The sequence below is a fragment of the Punica granatum genome, chromosome 5, assembly GCF_007655135.1.
Source record: "Punica granatum isolate Tunisia-2019 chromosome 5, ASM765513v2, whole genome shotgun sequence".
In the NCBI taxonomy this organism is placed as follows: Eukaryota; Viridiplantae; Streptophyta; class Magnoliopsida; order Myrtales; family Lythraceae; genus Punica; species Punica granatum.
Genome location: NC_045131.1, coordinates 2,849,948 through 2,874,146, shown reverse-complemented (window position 1 = coordinate 2,874,146; position 24,199 = coordinate 2,849,948). Strand labels below are relative to the sequence as shown.

At 41.7% G+C, this 24,199-nt stretch overlaps 6 protein-coding genes across 6 annotated transcripts; 3 read left to right on the top strand and 3 right to left on the bottom strand.

Annotated features, from left to right (window-relative positions):
• Window positions 1–2,261: 2,261 nt before the first annotated feature.
• Window positions 2,262–3,268, top strand: LOC116209519 (protein BIC1). The gene has a single exon (XM_031543174.1). It carries the CDS (start codon window positions 2,550–2,552, stop codon window positions 3,045–3,047), a length of 498 nt encoding a protein of 165 aa, XP_031399034.1. The 5' UTR covers window positions 2,262–2,549; the 3' UTR covers window positions 3,048–3,268.
• Window positions 3,269–4,912: 1,644 nt separating this feature from the next.
• On the top strand, window positions 4,913–7,372 carry LOC116209518 (heme-binding-like protein At3g10130, chloroplastic). The gene is made up of 8 exons (XM_031543173.1): window positions 4,913–5,252; window positions 5,367–5,453; window positions 5,531–5,601; window positions 6,137–6,238; window positions 6,330–6,434; window positions 6,630–6,765; window positions 6,894–7,003; window positions 7,127–7,372. Exons 1-8 carry the CDS (start codon window positions 5,015–5,017, stop codon window positions 7,199–7,201), a joined length of 924 nt encoding a protein of 307 aa, XP_031399033.1. The 5' UTR covers window positions 4,913–5,014; the 3' UTR covers window positions 7,202–7,372.
• A 1,253-nt stretch (window positions 7,373–8,625) lies between these two features.
• LOC116208616 lies at window positions 8,626–9,367 on the bottom strand. Its single transcript, XM_031542146.1, has one exon. The coding sequence runs from the start codon at window positions 9,318–9,320 to the stop codon at window positions 8,859–8,861; it is 462 nt and encodes a 153-aa protein (XP_031398006.1). The 5' UTR covers window positions 9,321–9,367; the 3' UTR covers window positions 8,626–8,858.
• A 5,170-nt stretch (window positions 9,368–14,537) lies between these two features.
• Window positions 14,538–15,520, bottom strand: LOC116207836. The gene is made up of 2 exons (XM_031540930.1): window positions 14,748–15,520; window positions 14,538–14,673 (listed from the first exon to the last, which is right to left on the bottom strand). Exons 1-2 carry the CDS (start codon window positions 15,518–15,520, stop codon window positions 14,538–14,540), a joined length of 909 nt encoding a protein of 302 aa, XP_031396790.1.
• A 2,797-nt stretch (window positions 15,521–18,317) lies between these two features.
• LOC116208315 (uncharacterized protein At3g28850) lies at window positions 18,318–20,507 on the top strand. The gene is made up of 2 exons (XM_031541690.1): window positions 18,318–19,702; window positions 20,312–20,507. Exon 1 carries the CDS (start codon window positions 18,446–18,448, stop codon window positions 19,691–19,693), a length of 1,248 nt encoding a protein of 415 aa, XP_031397550.1. The 5' UTR covers window positions 18,318–18,445; the 3' UTR covers window positions 19,694–19,702; window positions 20,312–20,507.
• Window positions 20,194–23,742, bottom strand: LOC116208314 (ABC transporter B family member 29, chloroplastic). Its single transcript, XM_031541689.1, has 10 exons — window positions 23,138–23,742; window positions 22,938–23,024; window positions 22,752–22,859; window positions 22,314–22,580; window positions 22,041–22,124; window positions 21,309–21,525; window positions 21,119–21,204; window positions 20,862–21,049; window positions 20,630–20,759; window positions 20,194–20,513 (listed from the first exon to the last, which is right to left on the bottom strand). The coding sequence occupies exons 1-10, from the start codon at window positions 23,708–23,710 to the stop codon at window positions 20,367–20,369; spliced, it is 1,887 nt and encodes a 628-aa protein (XP_031397549.1). The 5' UTR covers window positions 23,711–23,742; the 3' UTR covers window positions 20,194–20,366.
• Window positions 23,743–24,199: the final 457 nt, after the last annotated feature.

Below are 24,199 nucleotides of genomic sequence, written 5' to 3'. Positions count from 1 at the left end.
GCTCATGTCTTTTCAGATTTAGTCTGATCCCGTTAGTACATACATGATCAAGGCGTCCGGAGTCAGCTGAATCTCAGGATTTTTTTTTTATATTATTTTTTTAATGAATAATATGGTGGGCAACAATGATGACAATGTTGCGTCCTCGCTACGCAATGTTCAAATTCTCGTGTTTGACCGCGAACATGTCAAATGAACTGAACAATCAACGTAAGTACCGATCATGTTTGCATAGTACCAGTATGGGTCTAGTATAGTTCACAAAAATCGAAGGTGACCATAAGGACAAGTCAAAGAGTTCACCCTAGGGTCTTTAATGGGAGTGAACTTGAACCTGATAGGGCATCACCCCTGATGGTAGCTGAATCTCAGGATCACCCCTGCAGACATCGGTTCTCTGCCGCAAAATCTTTTCATCTCCGTTGTTTCTCTCTTAAGCAGCAGACAGCAAATTGCTGCATATTCCGATTCCATAAGGAATGTTTATTCTTTTCTTCTTTTCAATTTATAGAGAGAGACCAGAAAACAAATACGCCACTATAGTTCCATCATTCTCCTCGATCAGCAAGCATGGAACAGACTCTATACGTATTGATGTCGCCAAAACTGTTTCATGTCGATCGCTATTCATGTCAAAAAGCTAATACCAGATATAGTAGCATAATATGAAAAGCAAACAAAACAAGAGTCGAACTTTCTATGGTGCTAGGGGCACTGTGGCCCTACCTCGTTTTATATCGTCCCAAAGAGAGAGACATTGAGAGAGACGAGCGATCGGACGGGTATGCAGCGGGGGCGTAGTGGTCCGGTACCATGGAATGTCCTAACGATGGTGGCCTCACATAATCGAGCTTTGAGAAATGGACCATTACAATCACCATGAAATATCGGGACGGCCAAACTACCTGGTGGCCCTATCATCACATCATATGTTATATCGATATCTTTTTGCTTGGTAGTCACTACTCAGTATCCACCAGTGGACAATCAATTCTAGTAACTTCACCGAACCAGTCGGCGAGACGCACTCAGCGAAGGAAAAGGGAGGCATTTCGACATCAACTTGTTTAGAGCCTCTCGAATTCTCTTTATGTGCCACAGTTTGATTTGAGAGTTAGTCACCGCGAGACTGTTAATTATTAGGAGGACTTGTCAAATTCCTTTTACTTTTTTTTTTCTGGCTAATGATTGTTCTTTACGATGCATGGACCTTGCCTTCCATAAATAGATGGAAGTACGCTTTGTAATCCTTCAACTATTTTAGTAACTTTATAGATAGATGTTGAAAAACAAAGATATTGTCTTCGAATTCTCAAATCTCTTAGGTAACAGCCGGGCTGAAAAAGTCGGTCTCTTCTCGATTAGGTCCTATACGTGTGTTTGATACTTATCATGGATGCGTCCTATGTTCAAATTGGGCAGGTGTATAATTAATGGTTAGACAAGGCCATGTGAACGTATTCTCAAGCATGGAATGACATAGACATGTATGATGTCATTAGACTTCAACCTAGTCACGAATTCCCCATTCGTTGTGCTCGTGAAAGTTGCTTCAAAGCTGCCGTAAGAACATACAAGTATAAAAGCTCGACTAGCCGGAGCTCGGAGAATAAAAGACGCAATAAATTAGGATTATTGGAGAATTTCTAATTTGAAGACATCAATATTCGAAGAAAAATATCTTCTAGCTAGCAGATTGAAAGCTTCCAAAGCGAGTCCTATCTCATTAATAAGAAATAATTTCAATTTTTTTTTTTCAATTACGACCCGATTCGAAACCCGAAGCCTCATTGGTCAGACGCCAAAAGAGATCTCACAGCACCTCCAAGATCAACATCAACCTCACAATGTTCCACAAATCAATCAAAGGACGATCCCCATCTCACCCCCACTTATCTCTCTTTTCCATTTCCCTTCTTTTTCTTTTTTTCTTTTTGGAGTAAAATTGGTATTATTTGACGATTTTACATAGATCATAAAACGTAATATATCGCAACGAATAATAATGTCCAATAATCTCAAACACACGGCATGCACTTTAATTACCTATTGAGTGTTAAATTACATATTAATCGTAAGGATATGTGGACATTGAATATAGTATATTAAATCGAGATCATATAATAATGTCTCGATAATAACCGGAAGAGAGGAGAGGAAAAGGCGAGGTGAGGCCACACAAAATGGATTCTCATAATGCAAATTTCGAATAGGACACGTACGCTTGTCACTTACCATACAAAAGAACTCAATTTGCTAGTGACGTGTAAACGGAACTCCCCACCCAATTCCAAAGTCTCTTTACTCCCACACACGCTCCCCTCCATGTAATCTTTTCTTCTCTTCCTCCTCCTCCTCGTCCCCTTCACACGCAAAAAAGATACCAAAATCATTAGGAAGAACGAAAGAAGAAGAAGAAGAAGCAGACAGACTTGGAAATTACAAAGAGAAACATAACAAGAAGAAGAATAAGAGAGAGGCCAAATTGAAGGAGGTGAAGGGGAAGCATTTTTGTCTACTGTTTGTGTACTGTATCATTTTCTTCATCTATGAGCAAAGAGCTCATTGAAATGAGCTCCCGATGGTCGGAGGAACCCAGCAGTGATACCCCGGAGCTGCCGCGGTCAAAGTCCGTAGAAACTCCTAGTCCTCAGGAGGACAGGACTGAAAAAGAGGAGCCCGAGATCTTGTCTCTAGTATCCGATGCGCCGAAGGACGATTCGATATGGCCGGGTGAAATGGCCTCGACGATGAGTCCATTGATGGTTGGTGGTGGTGTCGATGATGCCTTTGGGAAGGAGGAGTGGCCTGTGTTGAAGCTGGAGGACAATGGCCGCGAGAGGCTGAAGAGGCATAGGACCGAGGTGGCGGGCCGGGTGTGGATACCGGATATATGGGGCCAGGAGGATCTGCTCAAAGACTGGGTGGACTGCTCCGTGTTCGATGCGCAGTTGATGTCAGGCAAGATCATGTCAGCTCGGGCGGCCCTCGTCGAGGAGGGGCGGAGGGCCAACACGGGCGGGTTACGAATAGAGAACAGGTGTTGATTTTTTATTTTTATTTTTATTTTTCCTCTCCTGTTAATTTCCATTTTTCTCACCCCAATGGAAAGGAAAAAAAAAAATTGAAATTTCATGTTGCCTTTTTTTTTTTTTTTTTGGGGAACCACTGTGAGGGAAGACTATGTATTTCTCCCCCTTCTTGTTATATATATTTGTGATGAAATACTATTTTTCCTGATGAAAGAGATGGCCAGAAAATTTTATGAGTTCTGTGATTCGGTTTTTATGTCTCATATGGACTTTGTGCCATTGATTTCAGCTCGAAACTTAGTTCCATGCGCCCATTATTCCATATATGGAACTGTAACTTGCGTTTGAAATTCTCTACATGCTCTAAGCATCCCCTTCCTTGATTTGCATAATCTGGTAGAGGCTGGCAAGAGATATGAGAGCGTAACCCAACGATAGACTAAATATTGATCAACAAATTCGATCAGGAACAAGTCTAGGAATCGCATGAATAGGGTGAGGGGCGATTTAGTTTAGTGAAATACTGAGTTTTAGGGAGGATGATATAGGAGAATGTTACTAATATAAGTAATATGACGGGCAACCACGCCTGTGCGTCCTTAGATCAGTAATCGAAGTTAACTCGACATGGCAAAAATGCTGGACGTTTTAAATTTGATTGAATATTTCCAAATGTCCAGCAAAGCATCTAACCATGTTTGATATAGAGAATTGGAAATGAAGCTATCTATGTAAGGACATTCATAGTCTGCCATGACAGATTGTTTTTCTGAGTGATTCAGCTCAAGTGAAGACCCGGTAGGGGCACGCTTCTGAATTCAAACCGACAACAATGCAACTGAATGAGTAAGACTATCCTAAAGAACCGTGCATTATTGTGTCGAGTTTAGCTGTGAATTGACCCTATCCACGATGCATCTACAGGAGCGCAGCAAAGCAACCACAGAGCTCTTGGGGAGTATGGAATGAAACCGGCATTGCATAAGAAGTAAGATTTTGAGCGGCCAAGTGAAAAGCCCTTCTTCTGTACCGCGGAAAGGGAAATCCATAGTCAATACCATTTTCCCTACTTCTTGATTCCAAATAGTTGCCAGAATTGTTCGAACACATTCCAGTATTGGGGCAAAGGCAATCCGAATAGCGATGTCCTCCCTCTTTTCCCTTCTTCTTCTACCTTACCCCCGAGTTTCTCCATTCTGAATCTTGGAATGTAGATTCAAAGATTAGTCAATTCCCGGAAACAGCATATATACCTGCGCCTGGCATGCTGAACGCTATCCCTATTGTCCTTACTCTCTTCGAACGGGGCCAGTGTCTATTCCTAGCAGCAAGTTGGGCTTGTCACTTCTTGTCAAACATGTTACTAGGCCAGAGTGTCCAGCTTGTTTGAACAGAAGGTGAATCTTCAGTTTAGATCCACTATGTCTCTTCTTCGGCTGTAATATACTAGATTTAACCGGACAGAAACATGAATATGGCATCTTTCACTTCTCGAGGTGTAGGTTCCTCTTACCATCGCATAGTTCCTTGGGCTTTCAGTTTGGCTATCGGTGATATCGCCAGTTACATGGGTTATATATTGATCCACAATTCCACGTTACGCCTTGTGAGGTTGTTACGCTGGTCGTCCTGTCAATCCCTTCTACTTATTATATGAATCCACAATTGCTTTGCTCAGGTACAGGATCAAGTACTCGTCGATGCTGACAATACAATTATCTTAGGTAAATCACGAATGTAATTTAGCAACAATGGATGTAAGCCAAGGAAAGAAAAAGAAAAAGAAAAAATCTCGTTTTTCCTTTTCCTTTTATCTTTCCATTATTACCTTTGAAAACAAAAGTAACGAGAAAAAAAATATATTAATAAAACTTAATGGTTCCCGGGAAAATCCATAACCACCACTTGTCCCCTCCGCGGCAAAAATCAGTCACCCAATCAACCGAAATTCGAAAACCCTATAGACCAAACAACCGGAAACGATGATGCTCTGCAAGCCTTCAGTGATCTCCCCTTCTCCAACATGCCCGTTTCATCTCGCTTCGTCCAATTCGAGAAACCCGAGAACTGCAGCTTTCTGCTCAGCTGGCTGGATCAGGTCCATGGCCATCGACAGAGCTGCCGTTTCTCCTCCACGGAAGAGGCCCATCTCAGCCTCAGAAGCTCGGATATCTCTCGTGTTTGCCCTCACTTCTCAGGCTTCGTCACTTTCTCAGCGACGTAAATGTTCTTACACCGAAAACTGACCTCTTTCTCTTAATTTCTAAGTCGGTCCGATTGATGCGTGTATGATTTTATGATTCTGTGGTCGAATTCGGCGGTGGCTTCTTGCAGTCTTGATGGACTTGGCAACAGAGACCGCAAAGTACGTGTTCCCCAAGAGGTTCGACAGCCGGAATTTAGAGGAAGCTCTGATGTCGGGTAACACTTCGAGAAAAAATTGGATTTGTCTGCTTTGTTTTGTCCAAGGAAGTACTAAATATGGGATTTTTATACAGTTCCTGATCTTGAGACAGTAAAGTTCAAAGTTTTTAGCAGGAGAGACCAGTACGAGATCAGAGAAGTCGAGGTAAAATGAGGAAGTGCTTGGCTTCCTCTCATACCTTGTACAGAATTATTCGTCAATTTTTCTTTTTTGGTTCATCTCTTCAGTGATCTTTCATGTCTTTGCAATGTTCCTGTAATCATGTGTATCGATAATTATATGATTTGCTGCGTGCTAGTAATGCAATCATAATGTTTCATCTCCCCAGTCAACGTTGTAAATTTGCCACCGGTTAATCAGCTTCTTTGTGTTTTGAAAACTGGAGCCTTTTGGTTCTGTTTTTGGTTGTTAGCGGTTTTCATGTCTGTTCAGTTTGGCCAGTTCAGCTGTTCAACTGCCACGACTGGCTGAGATTCGTGTTTATTCGAAAACTATTAGTAGCAGATTTTGTGATTATATGTCTACTCTTGAAAGTTTTTCTGAATTTGTTTCACTTTTCAGACATCCTGAAAATGTACTCCTTGTGCCCCGTTCCCTTGCCTGTTCTTCGGCTTATGCAAAGCTCCTTATATGTATCTTGAGCACTATGTCTAACAAGTAAGTATAATCATGGCAACAGCCTTACTATATAGCAGAAACAACGATGCCTGGTAGAACTGGATTCGATTTCAGCGGCTCATCTCAATCATTTAACGTCTTGGCTGAGTATCTCTTCGGTAAGGTACTTGAAGTTTCCTTAGTATCACCTCTGCCCTTTAAAAATAATTTTATATATTAATATATGCTTGCTTGGATAATTATCTTTATTCCAGAATACGACAAACGAGAAGATGGAGATGACTACACCAGTCTATACTCGCAAAGCTCAATCTGATGGGGAGAGAATGGAAATGACTACACCTGTGATAACCAAGAAGGTGAGATTGCTAACGTGGATATCCTCAGCAAATAAATATTTGATCGTCGCTATGTTCATCCTCAAGCTTTTTGCTAATCTTTTATCTTCTTACCTGTTATCTTGCATGCTTTAAAATCATCGCGTTTTGAAGTTTTTTTTGTTTGTTTGTTTGTTTACAAGAACCTGATTAGAAATAACTGGTAATCAAGCTCAGGTGAATGATCAAGAGAAGTGGCAGATGTCCTTTGTCATGCCGTCAAAATATGGTGCCAACTTACCATTGCCTAAGGATTCGTCTGTGAGGATCAAAGAGGTCCCAAAGAAAACCGTTGCAGTTGTTGCCTTTTCTGGTTGGTCTTCTACTTGCGAGAACCCTCAATCGATATGATGTCGATCAACCCCTTTCCTTTCGCTTCCAAATGTTTTAATCCTTCACTGCGATTCTGATCCCATTCATTTTTCATGATCTTAATATCAGGGTTTGTTACTGATGAAGACATTCAGCAGCGGGAACGCAAACTTCGAGAGGCTCTGAAAAGTGACAGAGAGTTTCGAGTAAAACCAGGCACTTCTGTGGAAGTTGCACAGGTATGGTTTAGATGGTTTGTACTTTTTACTCAGTTTGACAAAAGGCCCTTCAAGATTCATTCAGCTGGATCTATATACTCGTTGCTCAATAAATGGTTTGAATTGTGTGGCTTGTGGTTGCAGTATAATCCGCCTTTTACACTGCCATTTAGCCGTCGCAATGAGATTGCTCTGGAGGTAGAGAGGAAGGAACAGTAGCTCCTCAATCAGGATCTTGAGTTACATAGTATAAATCGACTCTTTCGCTCTGTAAAGAAAATGGGCAGGAATCCTCTGTGTCATTATGAGTGTAATGACATATAAGGACCGAAAAAATGCTCTCGATTGTACATACTACATCATAGTTATATATGAGTTTTGCTCCACCAATCTACTGTAAAACGTAAATCACGTTTTCCTTTACGTTTTCATTCATGGCATCACTATAAAAACATGAGTATCTGGAGAAGATTAAATTTTTAGAGGCAAGTGATCCTGTTCCAATCTCTGCTGTTGTGCGAGACCGATTACAACTTGCCAGAGTAAGGAACGGTCGGAATGAGTTTCAGTGCATGTAACCATTCGAAAGTGGTCCATCCCACTAGGGCCCAGAAGAAATGAGCAAAATTGTCTCTTCTAGAAGTGGAGCTTTGAGTCCATCACTGCTCAGATGCAAAAGGGACCTTCTAGTTCTCTTTTCACTGATTTTCCATTCTGAGATACTCTGCCCACGGCAGAGTAGGACATGTATGTCATTGTCTATAATAAAATATTTTCTCTGATATTCTTCTCAACGTGGCTCACTCGAACTAAACATCGGCTCACTTCGATTCACCTTTGCGGAGGTCATATTGGTTTTAGATCGTGTTGGAAAGGGCAAAGAACTGAAAGAGGAGCCGTGATATGAACATCTCAGCGAAGTGCCGGAAGGTTAAAGGGCGAGCCACGTTTCTTGATGCTAACCGGCAAGCTGCTGGGTCCAACATGACTTTTGCTGAATGCTCCATAGGCAATAGTAGGAATCCACTATCCTTCCTCATCATGGTCAAAATGCATGCCTTTCACCCCTCGTCACTTGTAATTTCAGACCTCATGAGGCGCAATAGCTCTAGATCAGTAACTCCACTTTGCGCTGTGGTGCGTGTATCATGATGAAGCACTGTTCTAGCAGCACGCCATGATCACAGCAACAGTTGCTGGAGTAAAATATACGTGAATTTCATGTTTACTTAAAGACTGTTGTTGATAAGACGGTCAATGGTGAATCTCACCGAGACAAACCAATCGGGGTTCCATAGCGCGTTTTTGACTTGAACATGGATGGATGTATTATGTTTATCTGGGAATTTCTTCGCACCGCCCTCGTGCTTTTGTCTGGTATTCCCAACTCCGAACCATGCCGTTTCTGTTATGGATTGTCAAGGAGTGAGCATAAATCGCTTCTTCGGCAGGAGCAGATGACATTGTTATCCATATTTTTTTCTGGAATAATTGGAAAATGAGATGATCGACTCTAGCCTAGTCATTTTGAAGATAATCTCTGTTTAGAATTAGCGGCGAGCTCAATTTGGATCGATTTCCTGGAAAAATCGGAAATGAAAACGCAGAAACATTCACACTTTGCGTAGTGGGGTGACGAGCAGTAAGACGAAAGCTTTTCTCTCCTAAGTTTCATTCTACATTCGGTATATTTTCTTGACAAACTATATCCGTATATCTTTTCTATGTGAGAGATAGAACAGACAATATTCTCTCATATCACATTTGGTACGAAAGAATGAAATGGAAACGGAGTTCGTTTCACCTACAAAACACAGCCCATGTTTAATTTTCACGGTGTCGGATATTTCCGTTCCTTAATACGGACGAGGAATTGCTAGTTCCCTTCAGGGATATGCTCTAAGACAGGCTTCCACTCTTCAGAAGAATTGCCCCTGCAGACTGCACTGGCTTCACTAAACCGAGAAACTGAAACAGCTCCTCTCTCTAGCAGCTCCTGTAGTTCCCTTCTACTGATTAACAGCTTCACCCGAACCACAGCGCCTCCTGTCCCTCCTTCCGTCTCTAGTTGATCCGCGAACCTTACCTTCTTCTTCTTCTTCTTCTTCTCCATCTTTACGGGTCTCGCGAGAGGAACCAAGTAGTATGAGCGGCCACCCACCAGCATGGAGTCCAGCCGGAGATACTCCTTCTCCGGAATCCCCTCAGATATAGCGTGTTGGCCCTCGAAATCTGACAGGACTTGGTGGACTCTCAATGGAGTTCTGTATTCAAGGACTTTGCCATCTTTCTTTATGATCCTCACAACCTTTCCTTGGAGAGTTAAGCGATTCCCCATACTTTTGAGGGTTTCGGGTTTGTATCTCCTTACATAAGTGCTTGGCACACACACACATATATATATATCATGAAAAGGACCCTAAGCTTGTGGCTGGTGCACTTTTGGACCCAACAAAGCTTGTTGATTTCGTCTTTCCTATAAAAGTCGGAGGAGTCGGAATGCGTCAATTTTCCAAATCGGGCCTTATCTACGACTCGGTCATGCCCCGAAAATCGTAACTTATGGTTCGCTCTCAGTTCAGCTTGGTATAATGATCATGCTATTTTTATTTTTATTTTTCCTTTTTGGGCTTGGTACAATGATCATGCTGGATTACATAGTACAAGTGAACAGCTGGAGGTCATCTGATAATCACGATGATGTACTATCCTTCATTTGTGTTGGTCCGCTCCGGAAGGCAATTTTGAATTAGACATGATCAGTATTAGTTGCACGGCTTTCACTATCTGACTTGACGTGGTGTAAAATATCATATTAAATTTTCACTAAACTTATACGAGATTGAGTCATATCTCTAACTTAAAAACTCGAGTTCTACTAACTCAATTGTCGGATTTAAGCCTATTTTCGATTCAAAAAGTTTAAGTTGTTAGATGAAGTAATCCAAAACACATATTTTTGAGATTTTTACATGGGGCTGAAAATCGAATCACAGAGGTGCGATTTTATGGTTGAATGCCAAATATGGAATAAGTGGGACGGCACCAGACCCCAATTGGATACAGTGAAAGTTAGATGAGATGAGCCACCATGAGATAATTTCAACAGTTGGATGTTTGTGAATGCAAAAAATTCAAGCTGTGGGACTTTTATCCCTTAGTGGGCTGATCTAGTTTGACTGGATTAGTCGGGACCCAATTAAACTTTCGAATATTAAGGTTCACACCGAAAAAAAAAGTTAGATGAGATGAGATCTGATCAGGAGCGGGGACGCCTTCTAACTCCAACTTCCGAGGGTTGATTCCACATCTCATGCACCAATTGACTGCTCCCTTCTCCCGTTTACTTCACGGTTGACCCTACCAGGTGCAGTCCAACATTAGGATCCAAAAAACGACATCGATGTTAGACTTGATCTGTTAAACAAGCTGGTTACGTGTATAGAATGGGATAACCTACCTCGGTCCAGTACGTATAGCATCATCCACTTCGGATTGGAGTCCGAAGTAAGTTTTCCGTTGTACTGTAACGATCATGGCATAAGCTTAACATGATATTTTTTTAGATAGGGAAACAGGGCCAGAGGTCCAAAATTAAATTAAAAATTTTAAAAAAATGTAAAGATATAGAAACGATTAGAGAGACTCCAGTGGAATCGCCTAAAATAATCGGTCTAAGACTAGCGGACAGAATGTCGAATGGATGCCGTCTAAAACGGTTCGTGTTCAGTAATTATGGGGATCGCTTGAGATGTGCACAGAAGGGCATGTTTGTTTAATAGTGGAGTCATGCAAATGCACAGAAAAGCAACTTCACCGAAAGAACGACATTCTTCATCATCACTTGAGTCAATTTCGTCTCTTCTTGTTTTCTCACTTGATGTGGACACACACACAACATATATATCTCACTAAAATGCCCAAAAGAGACAATTGTCTATGTAACTTTTTAATGAAGATATATATATATATACAGCCATCTTATCATGTCAGCATGAGGAAAGCATTATCTGTCTTCCACAAACCACAAACCTCATGGAAATCATGCCATTGAACATCGAACCATATTCTGCATGCAAACCGACTTATCTAAACTTTTATCAATTTGTGAGCTATTTATGAATCCGGAGACGATACTGATACCTTTATCGCCCCCTAAGTGGCTTCTAGTCTAGTTGGTTAGGACTGATGAGGGACCATGTTTCGGGTATCGCCAATTGGCTTTTCATGCTTAGGGAGGCAACTCCGACTTTTCTTTCATCTAGCGATGATCACGATTCATGCACTTCTAATCTCGAATTCATGCCTATATATCTAACCTAAAAGCCTTTGCTATTAATATGAATCTTTGCATGATTTTATAGTTTTTTAATATAATCAGTCCTCAGTAAGTCAAATGACATTAATAAATACCGAGTTATCGGAAGGTATAGAGCCCTGCGGCTCATGGAAGCAAGTCCCATAAAATTTAAAGTGCTTAATCTCTAAGAATTACAATTAAGGTCATGATATACACTAGCAAGGGTTGGAAAGTACATAAATAAAATAAAAACAACCTAAAAATGCAACGAGGAGAAGAATGGTCTTAGTACAACGATAAAAGACGCCTGCTCAGAATTACCGGTGGGATTTATGTACTTTTTTTTTCTTTTTCGATTAAAAGGGAAGTTAATGATCTTAATATACTGAAATATAAATCTTACATATTTTATAAAGGGTACAAGTAATCTCACCTAAATATCGAATTTGAAATCTCTTAGTTATCATGTGAATATGTACACCACTGTACTATACCCTCTTTGATTATATGTACCATTTATTTTACTTTATTTTCTATACTTACAAGCGTATGGGACTCCCTTATAAACCAAAAATAAAAAATAAAAAAGGAAGCAACGAGGAGGAAGCTGTATGGGCATCTGTTGGGCCACACCAATAACTCTTGTGGGCCTGCGGGCCCAGAGCAGAAAGCAAGTCCGGCTAGTCCATCAGTTGGGATCAATCGATAAATTATGTTCGTAGCAGAAGACAGAAACTTCCTGAAGCCGCATTTGTCACGGAGGAAGGAATTGAAACATAATAGAACGCAATTTCTGTACAAAATTAGACCATTTTACACGTCGTTTCCATTCCGTTTCTCCAAAGCTAATATAAACAATTCCCTTTTTCCTATATCTTTCCGAACTACGAAACATGCTCGAAAGATCACGCGCCCGCATGCCTTTTTATTCTTTGCACGAGAAGCGTGAAGAATGGTGTGTAGTGTACATAGCAGAAGACTTGAGGTCCATGTAGGGTCCACTCCTGTCTCATGCATGGAAGAACAAGAATAGAATTCAATGGACTTGAACAAGTCTCTGGTAATGAAATTGAGTTAAGCAAAAAAGTTGATATATGTATAGATATTGACCCTCAGCCCAAGTAACTCTACGAAAACAGCAAAGGCTATATATGTGTGTGTGTGTGTGTGTGTATTTTGTCCATCCCCAATCATATATTAGTTGCATGCGTCAAAGTACTAATGCCCAATTTCTACGTAAACTGCTCATGGCTTAGAAGTCTTTCCCTGCCTCGATCAATACGCAATTGAAAAACGACGATTTTGAATTCAATCTTGGAATCTTGAAAAATATAAAATATTGAGATCGAGTCATTATCGTATGTGCAAACACGAAATTATCATACATATGCATGTCCCAAGCAGGATTTCACATTATTAATTTCGGGAATAAGCCCTCTTTGACCATGGTAATTTCATATGCAGTTGGAAAACCTTTTCCTAATTAGTTCTTCATGGAAATTTCCCGTTGTTTAATATTAATTAGATTGGCTAACATCCAAAATATACGAGAAATGGAGGGTAGTATAGTAGCAATACGTCCTTTCCTAATAATCTAAATGTTAGAGTTTGATTCTCATTAGTGAGAATACGTGTACCTAATCATTTAATTAGTTTTCATTTTCATTTCCCTAGACTTGTACGACTCCTTTTGTTTTTTTTTTTTAATATCCCAATCATCGTATAAACTCATGGTTATTTTTTTTATTTTTTTCCGTTGTCATACGACCTTAAACACCCTCCCTCAACAACTGACTTCGAGCCAAGCTCATCTTTTGTGTTCGGGTGAAGGAAACTAATACGAGGCGCACTCTTGGTTGTTCTCGGACATATTGGGCTTGTCGTGATGTTGCTGCGCATGGTTATTCCTTTTTTTCATTTGCGATTAACATTCTCAACACTAAGGAGATAAACTCTTTAAATATGGATATTCTTCATTCACAAAACTCAAGCCTGAAACATTATTTAAGGAAAATAAGTACCGAACTGTTTGAATCAATTAACTTACCTTAATGGCTTTTGTGCCTCTTTTTTTTGTAGCTGGAAAAAAATCCAATATATATATATACACAGACAATATATATATATAGAGAGAGAGAGAGACCTAGGGCTTCTTCTTCTTCTTTTTTTTATTGACTTCTTATTTGTAAAATTGTCTTGATCAATAGAAACTAATCATATGAACGAAGTAGCTTCGTATCGTTTTCACAAGTTCCCTCACCTTTAATGTTATTGAAAATTGGTGATGACTATATTTTTTTCATTCATACATACAGGGGAAGACATTGACCTTCCTTCTATTTTAGTCAATTATATAAAATTAGCCTCACTGTGTACAAACAATAGTTTTTCAAGCTGTATCATCTACATAGCAAGCTTCCAGCTGACTCAGAAATCGGTCGAAATTATCCTAACTACGTAGTACATTAATTCCCACAATGTCTTTCCCATTCTATATTTTCTCCTCCAGCTCACTGGCCTTTTCGAGCCAGTACGAAGCAGCATGTTGCCGTGCACGACAGTGCATATATAAATGTGCTCAAGATCATGTATAGTGTCCTACTTCAGCAATTAATCCACAACACAACGAATAAAACATGCAATTATCTACTTGTTTCTATTATAACGACAAATTAACTAGCTAGCTAACTATATTAATATTATTGTATCTAACATTTATTTCCATGCTGAAAATAAACATATATTCAGTCACAACTTTTAGGTGGAAGGTCATCCACCAAAACCATTGACTTTCCAGCCACCTCTTTTTCATATCCATAAAAGTGCTCGCGTCTTAATTAATCACCGTTCATTTCATTTTTTTCCCCCCTACTTAAATTTTCTCCTTTTGGTTTGTCCAAAAAACAAAATTATCATACTATACTATACATACATACATATATATATATATATTCCGACGCTTATTATTGAAAGAAAGTTGCCCAATTAAGTCTACCACGAGTAAATACTAAATTATATTCTCACAAAAAGAATTTATTATTTACGAATGATAATGTGAAATAAAATATCGTAAATCTTATATATTGGGCTTTCCGGAAAAGGAAAATATGTACAACGGCTTATTACATGTTACAATGCAAGGAAAGACAATATAAAATCCTCCAAAAATCAAAATAAATATATATTGATTGTATGGAACAAAAATGTAAGGAACAAATCTACGCGAATGGTAATACCGTTATTCCACGTGCCACGTCACCCAAAGGCCCCGTTGAAGGGAAGCGGGTCCCACGTGGACACCCAATCACCAACAACGAGAGCCGTACCATTTCCTTCTGTGGGACCCACCTCTGACTCCCCCACGCGGCCTTCCACCCGCGAAATACGAAACCTGCCCGATTCATCAGTCGTCACTGTTCACATTCCCCAGGGGCCCACGAGTCGGATCGCCGTCCGGACGCGAACCTCATCATCCCGCCCAAACCGGGCGCTTCTCCATCAACCGAGCTCCTCCTCGGGATCGAATCCCAGGACTGGTCTCCGACTCCATTTGCCGGTGTTCGTTCCCTGACGTGACGCGCCATAAGCTCTGCCGGGCTCTTTCTTGCAGGCAACTCCGCTGTTGGTGTGTGCACTGCAATTGCCCGGCACTCCCTGCAACCGGAGTGGAACAGCGCCTGAAAGCTCGAGAAGAACCGGGACTTTCTTGCCTTGTCCGGTTCATGATCATGGGATTCTCTTCTCCCGTCTGAATCCTTTTTCGACCTCACTCTCCCCATGCACGAGACTTTTGGCGAGGACGGCTCGACCATTGACGTATCAGCACCGGACTTCCCGACCGATCCAGTTAGCTTCGGAAACAGTCGCGTGTTTCCCGCTCTACAGTTCCTCCGGTTCTTCGAATCCAAGCCAAACCCGGGCTTGTGGGTCTTCGGAAGCCCAATGATGGACGCGTTGGACTTGAAGTTCAAGGGGATCGGTAAGAGCTGGGAGTTGGCGGAGTGGCTGATCATGGGGTTCAGGTTGGTCAAGTTCGGGGTCATGCCGCCTTTGCCGGAGTCCTTCCGCTCGAAGAAGGCATTCCGGTCGACCCAGTCAAACTCGGCGTCCTTGGAAAGCCAGAAGGACTCCGGCGGGGCGTCGGGGTCGTCATCCTTCTCGGAAGTGAGTGTCTCGCACACAAATTTTCCGTCACAGGGGCCGCTGGCACAGACCGAGACAAGATCCACTTGAGGCATGTTATGTTATGTTATGTCGCGGTTGGGGGCAGAGATCAGAGAGACAGGGAGAGAGAGAGAGGAGGGGAAATGAGAAGATTTGCTCTTGAAGAGAAGAGAGGTCTTAATAATTAATTTTATTATTCAGTCTTGGAAGCCTGAAGAAATAATATACGTAACTAAATTAGGAGTCATTGGCCCATTTTTGTTATTTACCGATAATATAAAGTCAGGATTGATCAAACCTAATTTACATATGCTTTTGGAGGAAGTAGTTTTGACGCAGTTGACCACCTCCTCCTTCGTCCCCTAAGTCTAACGTGTACGAATTATTTTACTCTATTGGATACGATAGATATAATGGAATATTAACTGCATCCCATCGATTATTTTGGTAAAAAATTCAATATATATTTCATTAAAGATTTAGCCAATGGTATGCAGTATATGGTAGCATATATTTGATGTTTAGGTTAATATTAAAATGCTATTCTTTCAAAAATTATCTACCAAAAAAAAAAACTTTCAAAAATTAAGCTAGAAAAAAATCCAGAGTATTTGATGGATGTATATCTGTTCAAGCTAGAATATCTCATATATAATATATGTATGTACCCATATAAACACCGCCATCCCATAATTGAGAGACATAAAATGTGAATTGTATATATACATACTACATATATTTATATTTATATTCATGACGATGATCTGATCTGGTTTCGATCAGTACAAGATTTTCTTTTTAAAATTAAGATTCCGGAGCGCAATAATTGTTGGACAAAAAGCACTAGCCCTTGATAAATCGACAGAAGTATTTATATTTACTTTTCCTAGTTTTTAGAAATTCTTTTTTTTTTCTTGCCTCTAATGATGATATTTGTATATACATTTTGATGTCATAATCGATGAATGCAAACGATTCTAGCTCGTATGAGGCTGGTATGTATGAGAAGACGAGATGAAGGAGGTTGAAGTGCACTTGTCGAGGAGGGTTTCCCCACTGACGAGCGAATTAGCGATTGGCTCGTTTTGATCTGAAATGGTCATATAATAATAATAATAATGATGATGATTATTCTGTTGGAAGGAATAAAATAAATGATGGAAATTGACTTGAATTAATTATCTTAATTTCAAGACAAGATCCAATCACCTGCTAACGACCTAATCTTGCCTACTCACCTACATCCACATAAGCACACCACCACCTTCAATTTTCATTCTTGCTAACAGACATGTTTTCCAGATGAAATCCGAAGCCTCAATAGATATAGTGTCTGTGCTTTCTTAATCCTGACATGACAAATAGATCAATCCGACGACAACCGATTAGTATATATAATGCTTTCGAGGACATCTGAATTTACTACGATGTTGAACCGAGTAATTTGCTTTGTGCTCTTTGACATTATAATTGCCGACGGTGCATCCTGGAGAATAATTGGCTGATCAATATTCGTGATTAGGTGCAAGAATGGTTGAAAGCAGGAGCAATTCGAAGGGGCCAAATTAGGTGCAAATAGGAAACGTGGGACAGCATTGCACTATGGACATGAAGACAGTCTTCCAATTTATTGTGGCATTGTATCTGATTTCATACGGACCATTTCCTAACCCTTATCGCGGTTCACAAAATACCTTCTCTTTTTTGTCCATTTGATTTGCTTGATATTTGTATGTGCAGTTGGTCGAGTTTCATACGGGACATTTTTTTGTTTTTTTGCTAACCCCGGGCGTCCGAGCTTCGGTGGCCCCAAGAGAATTCGAACCCGAGTCTCGGTGCAAATTTGAGTACACATTAATCATTATATCAAATACTTTAAGGTTGTTTCATACGAGACTTATCTACTCATAATATCTCTAGATATGATTGTCTTGATAAAGTGATTGTACGACAATAACTAGTCTTTTCGTTCAATAATATAATTTTAAAAATAGAATGCATTTTTGCCTAGCCCAGCCCGATCCAGCTTCTGTGTGAGCTATTATTATGTTGGCCCAGCCAAATCTTCTCGAGGCCCAAACCCTTCGATACTATGCTACGCTGGCAGGAACAAACATTGTTAATTTATTTTATTAATTTTAAAGAAAGGATGAAGAGACAGACATGAACCGAGGATTGGAGTTCACACATTCCTATGTCAATGTCAACTTTGACTTCATGGTTGAATCATGTCCCAGCCTAACCAGCTATTAGCTCATCTATTTAGCACTCATAAAGAAAGATTCAACCGCCGTACCTCGATAGTAATGCTAACCTCGTGACGATATATTAACGTAACATAAAATCGATCGGTCATTGGCTTAGACAAACCCAGTCCTCCAACGACCTCCCCTAAGGCAATGTTGGGCACAAGAAATTTTAGATAATTCGATAATAAATATGTTACAGAAAACTATATAGTACACAATTCATGTTTTTAAAACATTTATTTTTTCCGTGTCCAAGGAGGGGACGGTCCGGGGAGGGCACCCCACCATCATATGGGTAAACCGGTCCCTTGCCGAGACCGGGACGGGGAGATCCTTTCTTCCCGATGTAGTATCAATGGGTTCAATAATTTTGGAAAGTGTGGAGCAATAACATTACTTTTTGGCCCCTTGTAAAGCGTACTATTCTGAGAAAAGGCATGGGTTAGAGGGGACAAAAGCAAAATTACAAGCATGTGGGGGGACTTCCCGACAAATAATACATTAAATTTTTATCATTTTCTCCTGTTGGGGGTGAGTGAGTGTTGCATATTCGAAATTTTCGACCGTTGGGACCCGTTTGCTAACCGTTACTCTGTCCCTCAGCCCCTTTTTCTCTTCTATCCGACCGAACCCCCGAAACAGACAAAGACGGCAAGATCACATCAGACATACAAACACCGAGAGGGAGTGAGTCTGGAGAGTAAGGGCGAGGCTGAGAGTGAAGAAGAGAGAAACCCCCGGTTCCCATAGATGGGCTGCGTCTCCTCGAAGCACGTCCGGAAGGAGATCGAGCGAGAAGTTGCTGCTGCAGCGCATGTCACCCGCCACCATGTCCCCAACCATGTCGTCTCCCTCACTTCGAGCACTTACGGCGCCCTGAAGCTCGACGCCGAGGAAGCAACAGCCGCTGCTGTGATCAAGGACTGCCTCGCCACGGCGGAGAGTAATGGCGATCGCACCACTGGCATTGCCTCTAAGCGGAAATCGCCACCTCGGGAAGAAGAGCAGCCTCCAGAGGTTATCAACGCGTGGGAGCTCATGGAAGACCTCGAAGAGGCTGTGCCTGCCTCAAGATCAAACAGGAACAGTCCCAAGCCACGGGCTTTATCCACTCCTCTGAAGTTCTTGAGCAACCCGATAGGGTCGCCGAAGGCGGGAAGGCGTCAGTCAGGTGGTAAGGAGAACAGGGGAAGCTTCACTGGCCCTAAAGTGGTCGGCCCGGTGAAACCGGAATTCACGCCGAGGAATGCCTCGCTGAAATCGCACAATTCGTGTAAGGCGGCGATGGGGATGAGAGTCCCCCCTGTTTGGACCCCGAAGAGAAACAGCTTTGGGAGCGATAACGGGCTCTCATCTAGGAGAAGCCTGGGACCGCTGTTCGACCCCGAGCTCGTGGAGTCATACGAGAAGGAACTCTCCGTCAACAACCACGAGGAGATTCAGATCAAGAAGATGATAATACCCTCACCCAAGATAAGGAAGCTGAGAAACGGCTCTAAAGACTCCTCTGACTCGATCCTCTCGAAGTTCCAGAAGAAGTGCCCATCGGGAGGAGAGAACTCAGTGGTGAACTACACGACGACCCTGAGGGGGATAAGGAAGACATTCGAGGACTGCAACATTGTCCGATCAGTGATCGAGTCGCACCTGATCCAAGTGTCGGAGAGGGACGTTTCGATGGACTCAGGGTACAAGGAGGAGCTGAGGGGACTGATGGGCACCAAGCAGGTGAGAGTCCCGGCGGTATTCGTGAAGGGCAGGATGATTGGGGGAGCAGAGGAGGTGGTAAAGCTTGAGGAGGAGGGAAAATTGGGGATTATCTTAGATGGGATACCGAGGGCTTCAATCAGCGGATGTGAAGGATGCGGAGGGGTCCGGTTCGTGATGTGCATGGACTGCAATGGGAGCTGCAAGGTCTTGGATGAGGACGGGAAGAAGGTCATCAAGTGTGGAGAATGCAATGAGAATGGGCTAATACATTGCCCCCTTTGCTGCTAATCTATCTCAGTAAGTAAGCACATATCCATAGGTTCGGTTCTGTCTTCTGATTTGGTCCCGTAGACCCGATCAGATGCGGTATCTTCGTGCAATGAAGTCGTCCTGAAGATAGTTTTCCTGTTTTTGTTCCCGAATGGGAAGTGTGGGGATGGGTTCTAAAGTGGGTTTTAGTCCCAAACTCAAAACATTCTAGGAATTAGATTGGAATTCTTAAGATAGGAATTCTTTGCTGGTGTGTGTAGCATGCTTTGCTTGTGTCTATCTGCTTTGAAGTGTTCTGACTGAAGGATAAAGATAGCATGTTCAAATGCCACGTCTTCTGAACTGAAATCCGGTACCCGTGACTTAGTTTTCTTGGATCCTTCGAGGATATGTAAACGGAAAATATAACCAGGCACTCTAGATTCTTGTATGTAAATGTGCTACCGTGATGTCGTGACTGTTATTTGAGCATTCGACAGGGTGTAGCTGACATTCGATGTTTGCTCAACGCACCAAGCTTTGCATAACTAACAGAAACAATCCCATTGCTTACTTTTGCTGTCAACGTATTAGACAAAAATCTATCACCTCAAGGTTCTGTTTCAGTAAAGTTTACGTTCAGAAATATATATGCAGGTGTCAAATGAACAACGGTTACTATCCTTGGCCGTTAACTGTACACCAGTAAATTTCATATTACTAGTCCTGTGGACAAAGAGGTATCCTCGCGACTGCTCATGAGGAATGAGCGAGTCAGCTCCTGTAGCTTCCCTTCATTCAAGTGGAATACTCGATCCGCCATCATAACAGTCTCGGGCCGATGAGCGATCACCAAAACCTGTCAAGAACCGAACCTTTAGCTAATAATTGACTTTCACAGTACTGTACAAGGGGACTTCCATCTCATCCGTCAGAAACGTAGAGCTCTTGGATACTAAAGCTGGTCAAACTCACCGTACGATTTTCCGTCAACCGCTGAAGAGCTTGTCTCACCAATAACTCGGACCTGCTATCGAGTGCAGAGGTTGCTTCGTCCAAAATCAGCACAGAGGGATCCTGATATACTGCCCTAGCTATTGCCAATCTATATTTCGAGCAGGCACAGTTAGATCATCTTTAGTTTCTCACCAAGTAAGCTAACGGATGTATTGCATCTTATGTTCATGTCCCAGTCTAAGAAACTGACCTCTGCTTCTGGCCTCCACTTAAAATAGAGCCCCTTGCTCCAATATTGGTTTCATAGCCTTCAGGGAGCATTCTTATGAACTCATCGGCATTCGCTAATCGTCCCGCCAGCTCAACCCTCTCCATATCAATATGAGTCATTAAATCCCTATACCCAATATTTTCAGCAACAGTTCCTGAGAATAGAGTCTAAAGCATATCATGAGATCAGATCCACATCCTCGAGTAATCACAAAAGTAAAAGGTGTGGTTACTCACTATATCCTGAGAAACGAGACAGATATGTCTCCTAAGACTGTCCAACCGAATGTGCTGAATGTTATGATTGTCAATAGAAATATAGCCTGTTAAGCAGGAAAAGGCAACATCTTTCTATTAATCCAAGGAACAGAACATAATAGAATTCACTAAAGAAAACAGGAAAAAAGATCAGTCTGGACAACTTCACCAGATAAAGGGTCATAAAGGCGAAGTAGTAGTTTCGCAAGCGTTGTCTTGCCTCCACCAGATGGGCCCACAAGAGCAACAGTCTCTCCAGCCCTAACATGTAGGTTCAACCTGTCTAGAACGAGAGGTGTATTGTCTTTGTACTTGAAAGAGACATCAGCAAACCTCACATCTCCAGCCACGCAGTCTAATGGGATGGCATCTGGATTCTGTCTTACCTATATCAAGCACTAATCACGACAAAACTAATTTTTCCCAATAAAAACTAAGGTAGCTAGAGAATAGAATGAGGTGGTCTTTCAGATTTGATCATGCATAAATGTGCCCATAACCAACGGGAAAGCTTGCTAGAAATGCCAAAAATTGCCATGGCAGAACAGACGTATTGCTCCAGTCAATAATTAACATTTATTTCATAAATGATGAGCAATACAAAAATATAGAAGATAGACTGTTCATTTGAGCGGAATTAGGAAATGTTCTTGGTTGCAATTAAATAACTACCACTATCAGCCTTAAGTTTAAACGTATGCATGCATGGAAGAAGAAAATATCAAAAAAGGAGAACAAAATGATACGCAATCACATGAAGAATCAGTCTGCTGAAAAATGAATCTAACTGAAGTCCCTGTGAAAAACTGTTTAAGCTGTATTATGGCCAAGTGAAAAGTGTCATCACTGCAGATAAAATGGTCAGGGTAAAGATATTTGATGTGTTCCCAAGTCAACTTACCTTAGGTATGTAACTGCCCAATGCATATATCCGTTCAATAGCTGGTTCCACTTGCTTCAACTCATTGTATGCTTGTCCAATTCCCTACATAAAGCTTTATATTCAGATCGGCAGCTTCATAAAATTATTATACTATACCTTCTAAATCAGATAATTTCCAAACTAAAGTTTTCTAGTCAACTGGATGAAGAAAGTAGATGCATGAAGAGTTCGAATAAGCTGTGCACTATGTCCGCAAGACAAAGAAAAGGATTGGTTGCTTAAAAACTTTACCTGGATCGGCTCAATTAAGAGAACCAATGAGGTGATAAAAGAAACCATGCCGCTTCCGTCAAAGGAGCCACTTGATACCACCAGTGAACCGAAACAGAAGATGAATAGAGCTCCGAGATAAATAGCCTGTGTTATCTGAGGAATGAGTGCCTTCATTTTCTTCTTTTTCAACTGGTTAGAAAGATTAATATGAGCAAGCCTCTGAAACCTGGACCTCTCGCTGAGCTCTGCATTATTTGCTTTCACGAATAAAATAGCGGGCAGGACCTAAAAGAACAAAAACAGCAACTCAGGACCACTCAAACATGGCATTGCAAAGTCACAGAAAAAGAAAAAAATGAGAACACAGTTGTAAACGAAGACACTAACCCATCGGAAGTGGTAAGAATGAGCAAAAACATAATTAATCTTGGGAATTCAAATGGCCCAAAAGGATACCTCATTCAGGTATGCTGCGAGGGCAGCAATGCCTAAATTGGCCTTCTTGGATATCTTACGAAGCCTTTCTCCGAGATGAGCAATTACAAGAGCCATACATGGAATCACCTGTTTTGCCGGAAACCCCACTTAAATCAAATATTCAGTATTGCTAGGCGTAGAAATAAGATGCTCGTAATCACTTACCGCAGCCGAAATCAGAGAAAGGACAGGGCTGATAGCAAACATCTGCATTGCCATAACTGACACTCGCAAGGTACTAGGCACTATCGTCTGTCATCAACGAACGAAATTCAGAAGATATTTACAGACTTCATAAGATATGCAAGCAATTACCGATGAGAAGTTCGAGGACCGAACATATGGATTTCTAGCCAGGAACTCACGTTAAGAAGAAAAAACACAGTAGAAGCAACATCCGCAGCCTCGGCAGTAACCCGATACGCGATATCCCCGGCAGAAACACCGTTCCCACCCTCGAAGAACCCCAAATCCCTCTCTAGAACTTTCCCGAACACATCAACTCTGAGGTTGAACACCGCACTGAGAGCTGCCTCCCACAGGAAAGCTTGCTGCAGGTAGCACGCCACCATCTTGGCAGCCACCAAAGCCGCCAACAAAGGACCCTCATTTCTCAGCGTAGTCAGCTCGATGTGGGCTAAATTTGAGGAAAATTGGCCGATCTTAGGCACGAGCTTGGAGAGGGAAAAGGCGGAGATGGCACTGCAGAGCCAACCGAGGAGGATGGGCTTGGACTGGGAGAGGAGGTAAGGCTCGAGGGATTGGAAAGGGAGGGCATGGGGCTTCGGTTTGAGGGAAGAGGAGATGGGGGTGAGGGGTTTTGGGTTTAACGGTGGGCAGAAGTGGAAAGGTCTGAACTTTTCTATGGTGGGAGTGGGATTCAGGTGGGGTTTAAGGAGGAGCTTGTAATGGGGAGAGATGAGCAGAGAGGAAGACATGGCAGGGGGAAGAAATGGAGCTGAGCTGAGCTGAGCTGAGCCGAGCTTTTAAGTATTTTGTGCTTTCTATTTTTGGAAAGTTTGACTTTAGGCGTCGGAGCCCCGGAGGGGTGTGGAACATTTTGACTTTTCTCATGGCCCATTGGGCCCAACTGTTAGTGGGTTAATGGGCCTACAAGCCCAAGTACATATTCCATTTAACGCACGGATAGAGTGGATCTCAAAAGATACGCATAAGTTTTGTATAAGCATGTGTATTAACATGAAAAATCATTCATCTGCAAATATATTGGACGCATCTCTTCTTTTTTTTTTTATCTGTTTTTCGAACAAGTACAACATAGCTGTCTGAATAAGAGGGGAAAAAAAAAAGGCAACAAAAAGGAAATTGAGGTGGCAAAATGAAAACTGATTCTCTCTCCCTCAACTTCTTGGTTACGGCAAAGATCGCACCGACGACAGCCACGGCGATGCCTGATATTAGAATGG

Bases quoted from the DNA above. Each gene is read 5' to 3' on its own strand.
- LOC116208315 (XM_031541690.1), top strand. From the start codon at position 18,446: ATGGGCTGCGTCTCCTCGAAGCACGTCCGGAAGGAGATCGAGCGAGAA.
- LOC116208314 (XM_031541689.1), bottom strand. From the start codon at position 23,710: ATGTCTTCCTCTCTGCTCATCTCTCCCCATTACAAGCTCCTCCTTAAA. The intron at 22,860-22,937 runs GTAAGTGATTAC...CCGGCAAAACAG, and splicing joins TTTCTCTGATTTCGGCTGCG to GTGATTCCATGTATGGCTCT. The intron at 20,760-20,861 runs GTCAGTTTCTTA...CTCGAAATATAG, and splicing joins AGTGGAGGCCAGAAGCAGAG to ATTGGCAATAGCTAGGGCAG.
- LOC116208616 (XM_031542146.1), bottom strand. From the start codon at position 9,320: ATGGGGAATCGCTTAACTCTCCAAGGAAAGGTTGTGAGGATCATAAAG.
- LOC116207836 (XM_031540930.1), bottom strand. From the start codon at position 15,520: ATGCCTCAAGTGGATCTTGTCTCGGTCTGTGCCAGCGGCCCCTGTGAC. The intron at 14,674-14,747 runs GTTCGCGTCCGG...TGAATCGGGCAG, and splicing joins GGTTTGGGCGGGATGATGAG to GTTTCGTATTTCGCGGGTGG.
- LOC116209518 (XM_031543173.1), top strand. From the start codon at position 5,015: ATGATGCTCTGCAAGCCTTCAGTGATCTCCCCTTCTCCAACATGCCCG. The intron at 5,602-6,136 runs GTAAAATGAGGA...TCATGGCAACAG, and splicing joins ACGAGATCAGAGAAGTCGAG to CCTTACTATATAGCAGAAAC. The intron at 6,435-6,629 runs GTGAGATTGCTA...AATCAAGCTCAG, and splicing joins CACCTGTGATAACCAAGAAG to GTGAATGATCAAGAGAAGTG.
- LOC116209519 (XM_031543174.1), top strand. From the start codon at position 2,550: ATGAGCAAAGAGCTCATTGAAATGAGCTCCCGATGGTCGGAGGAACCC.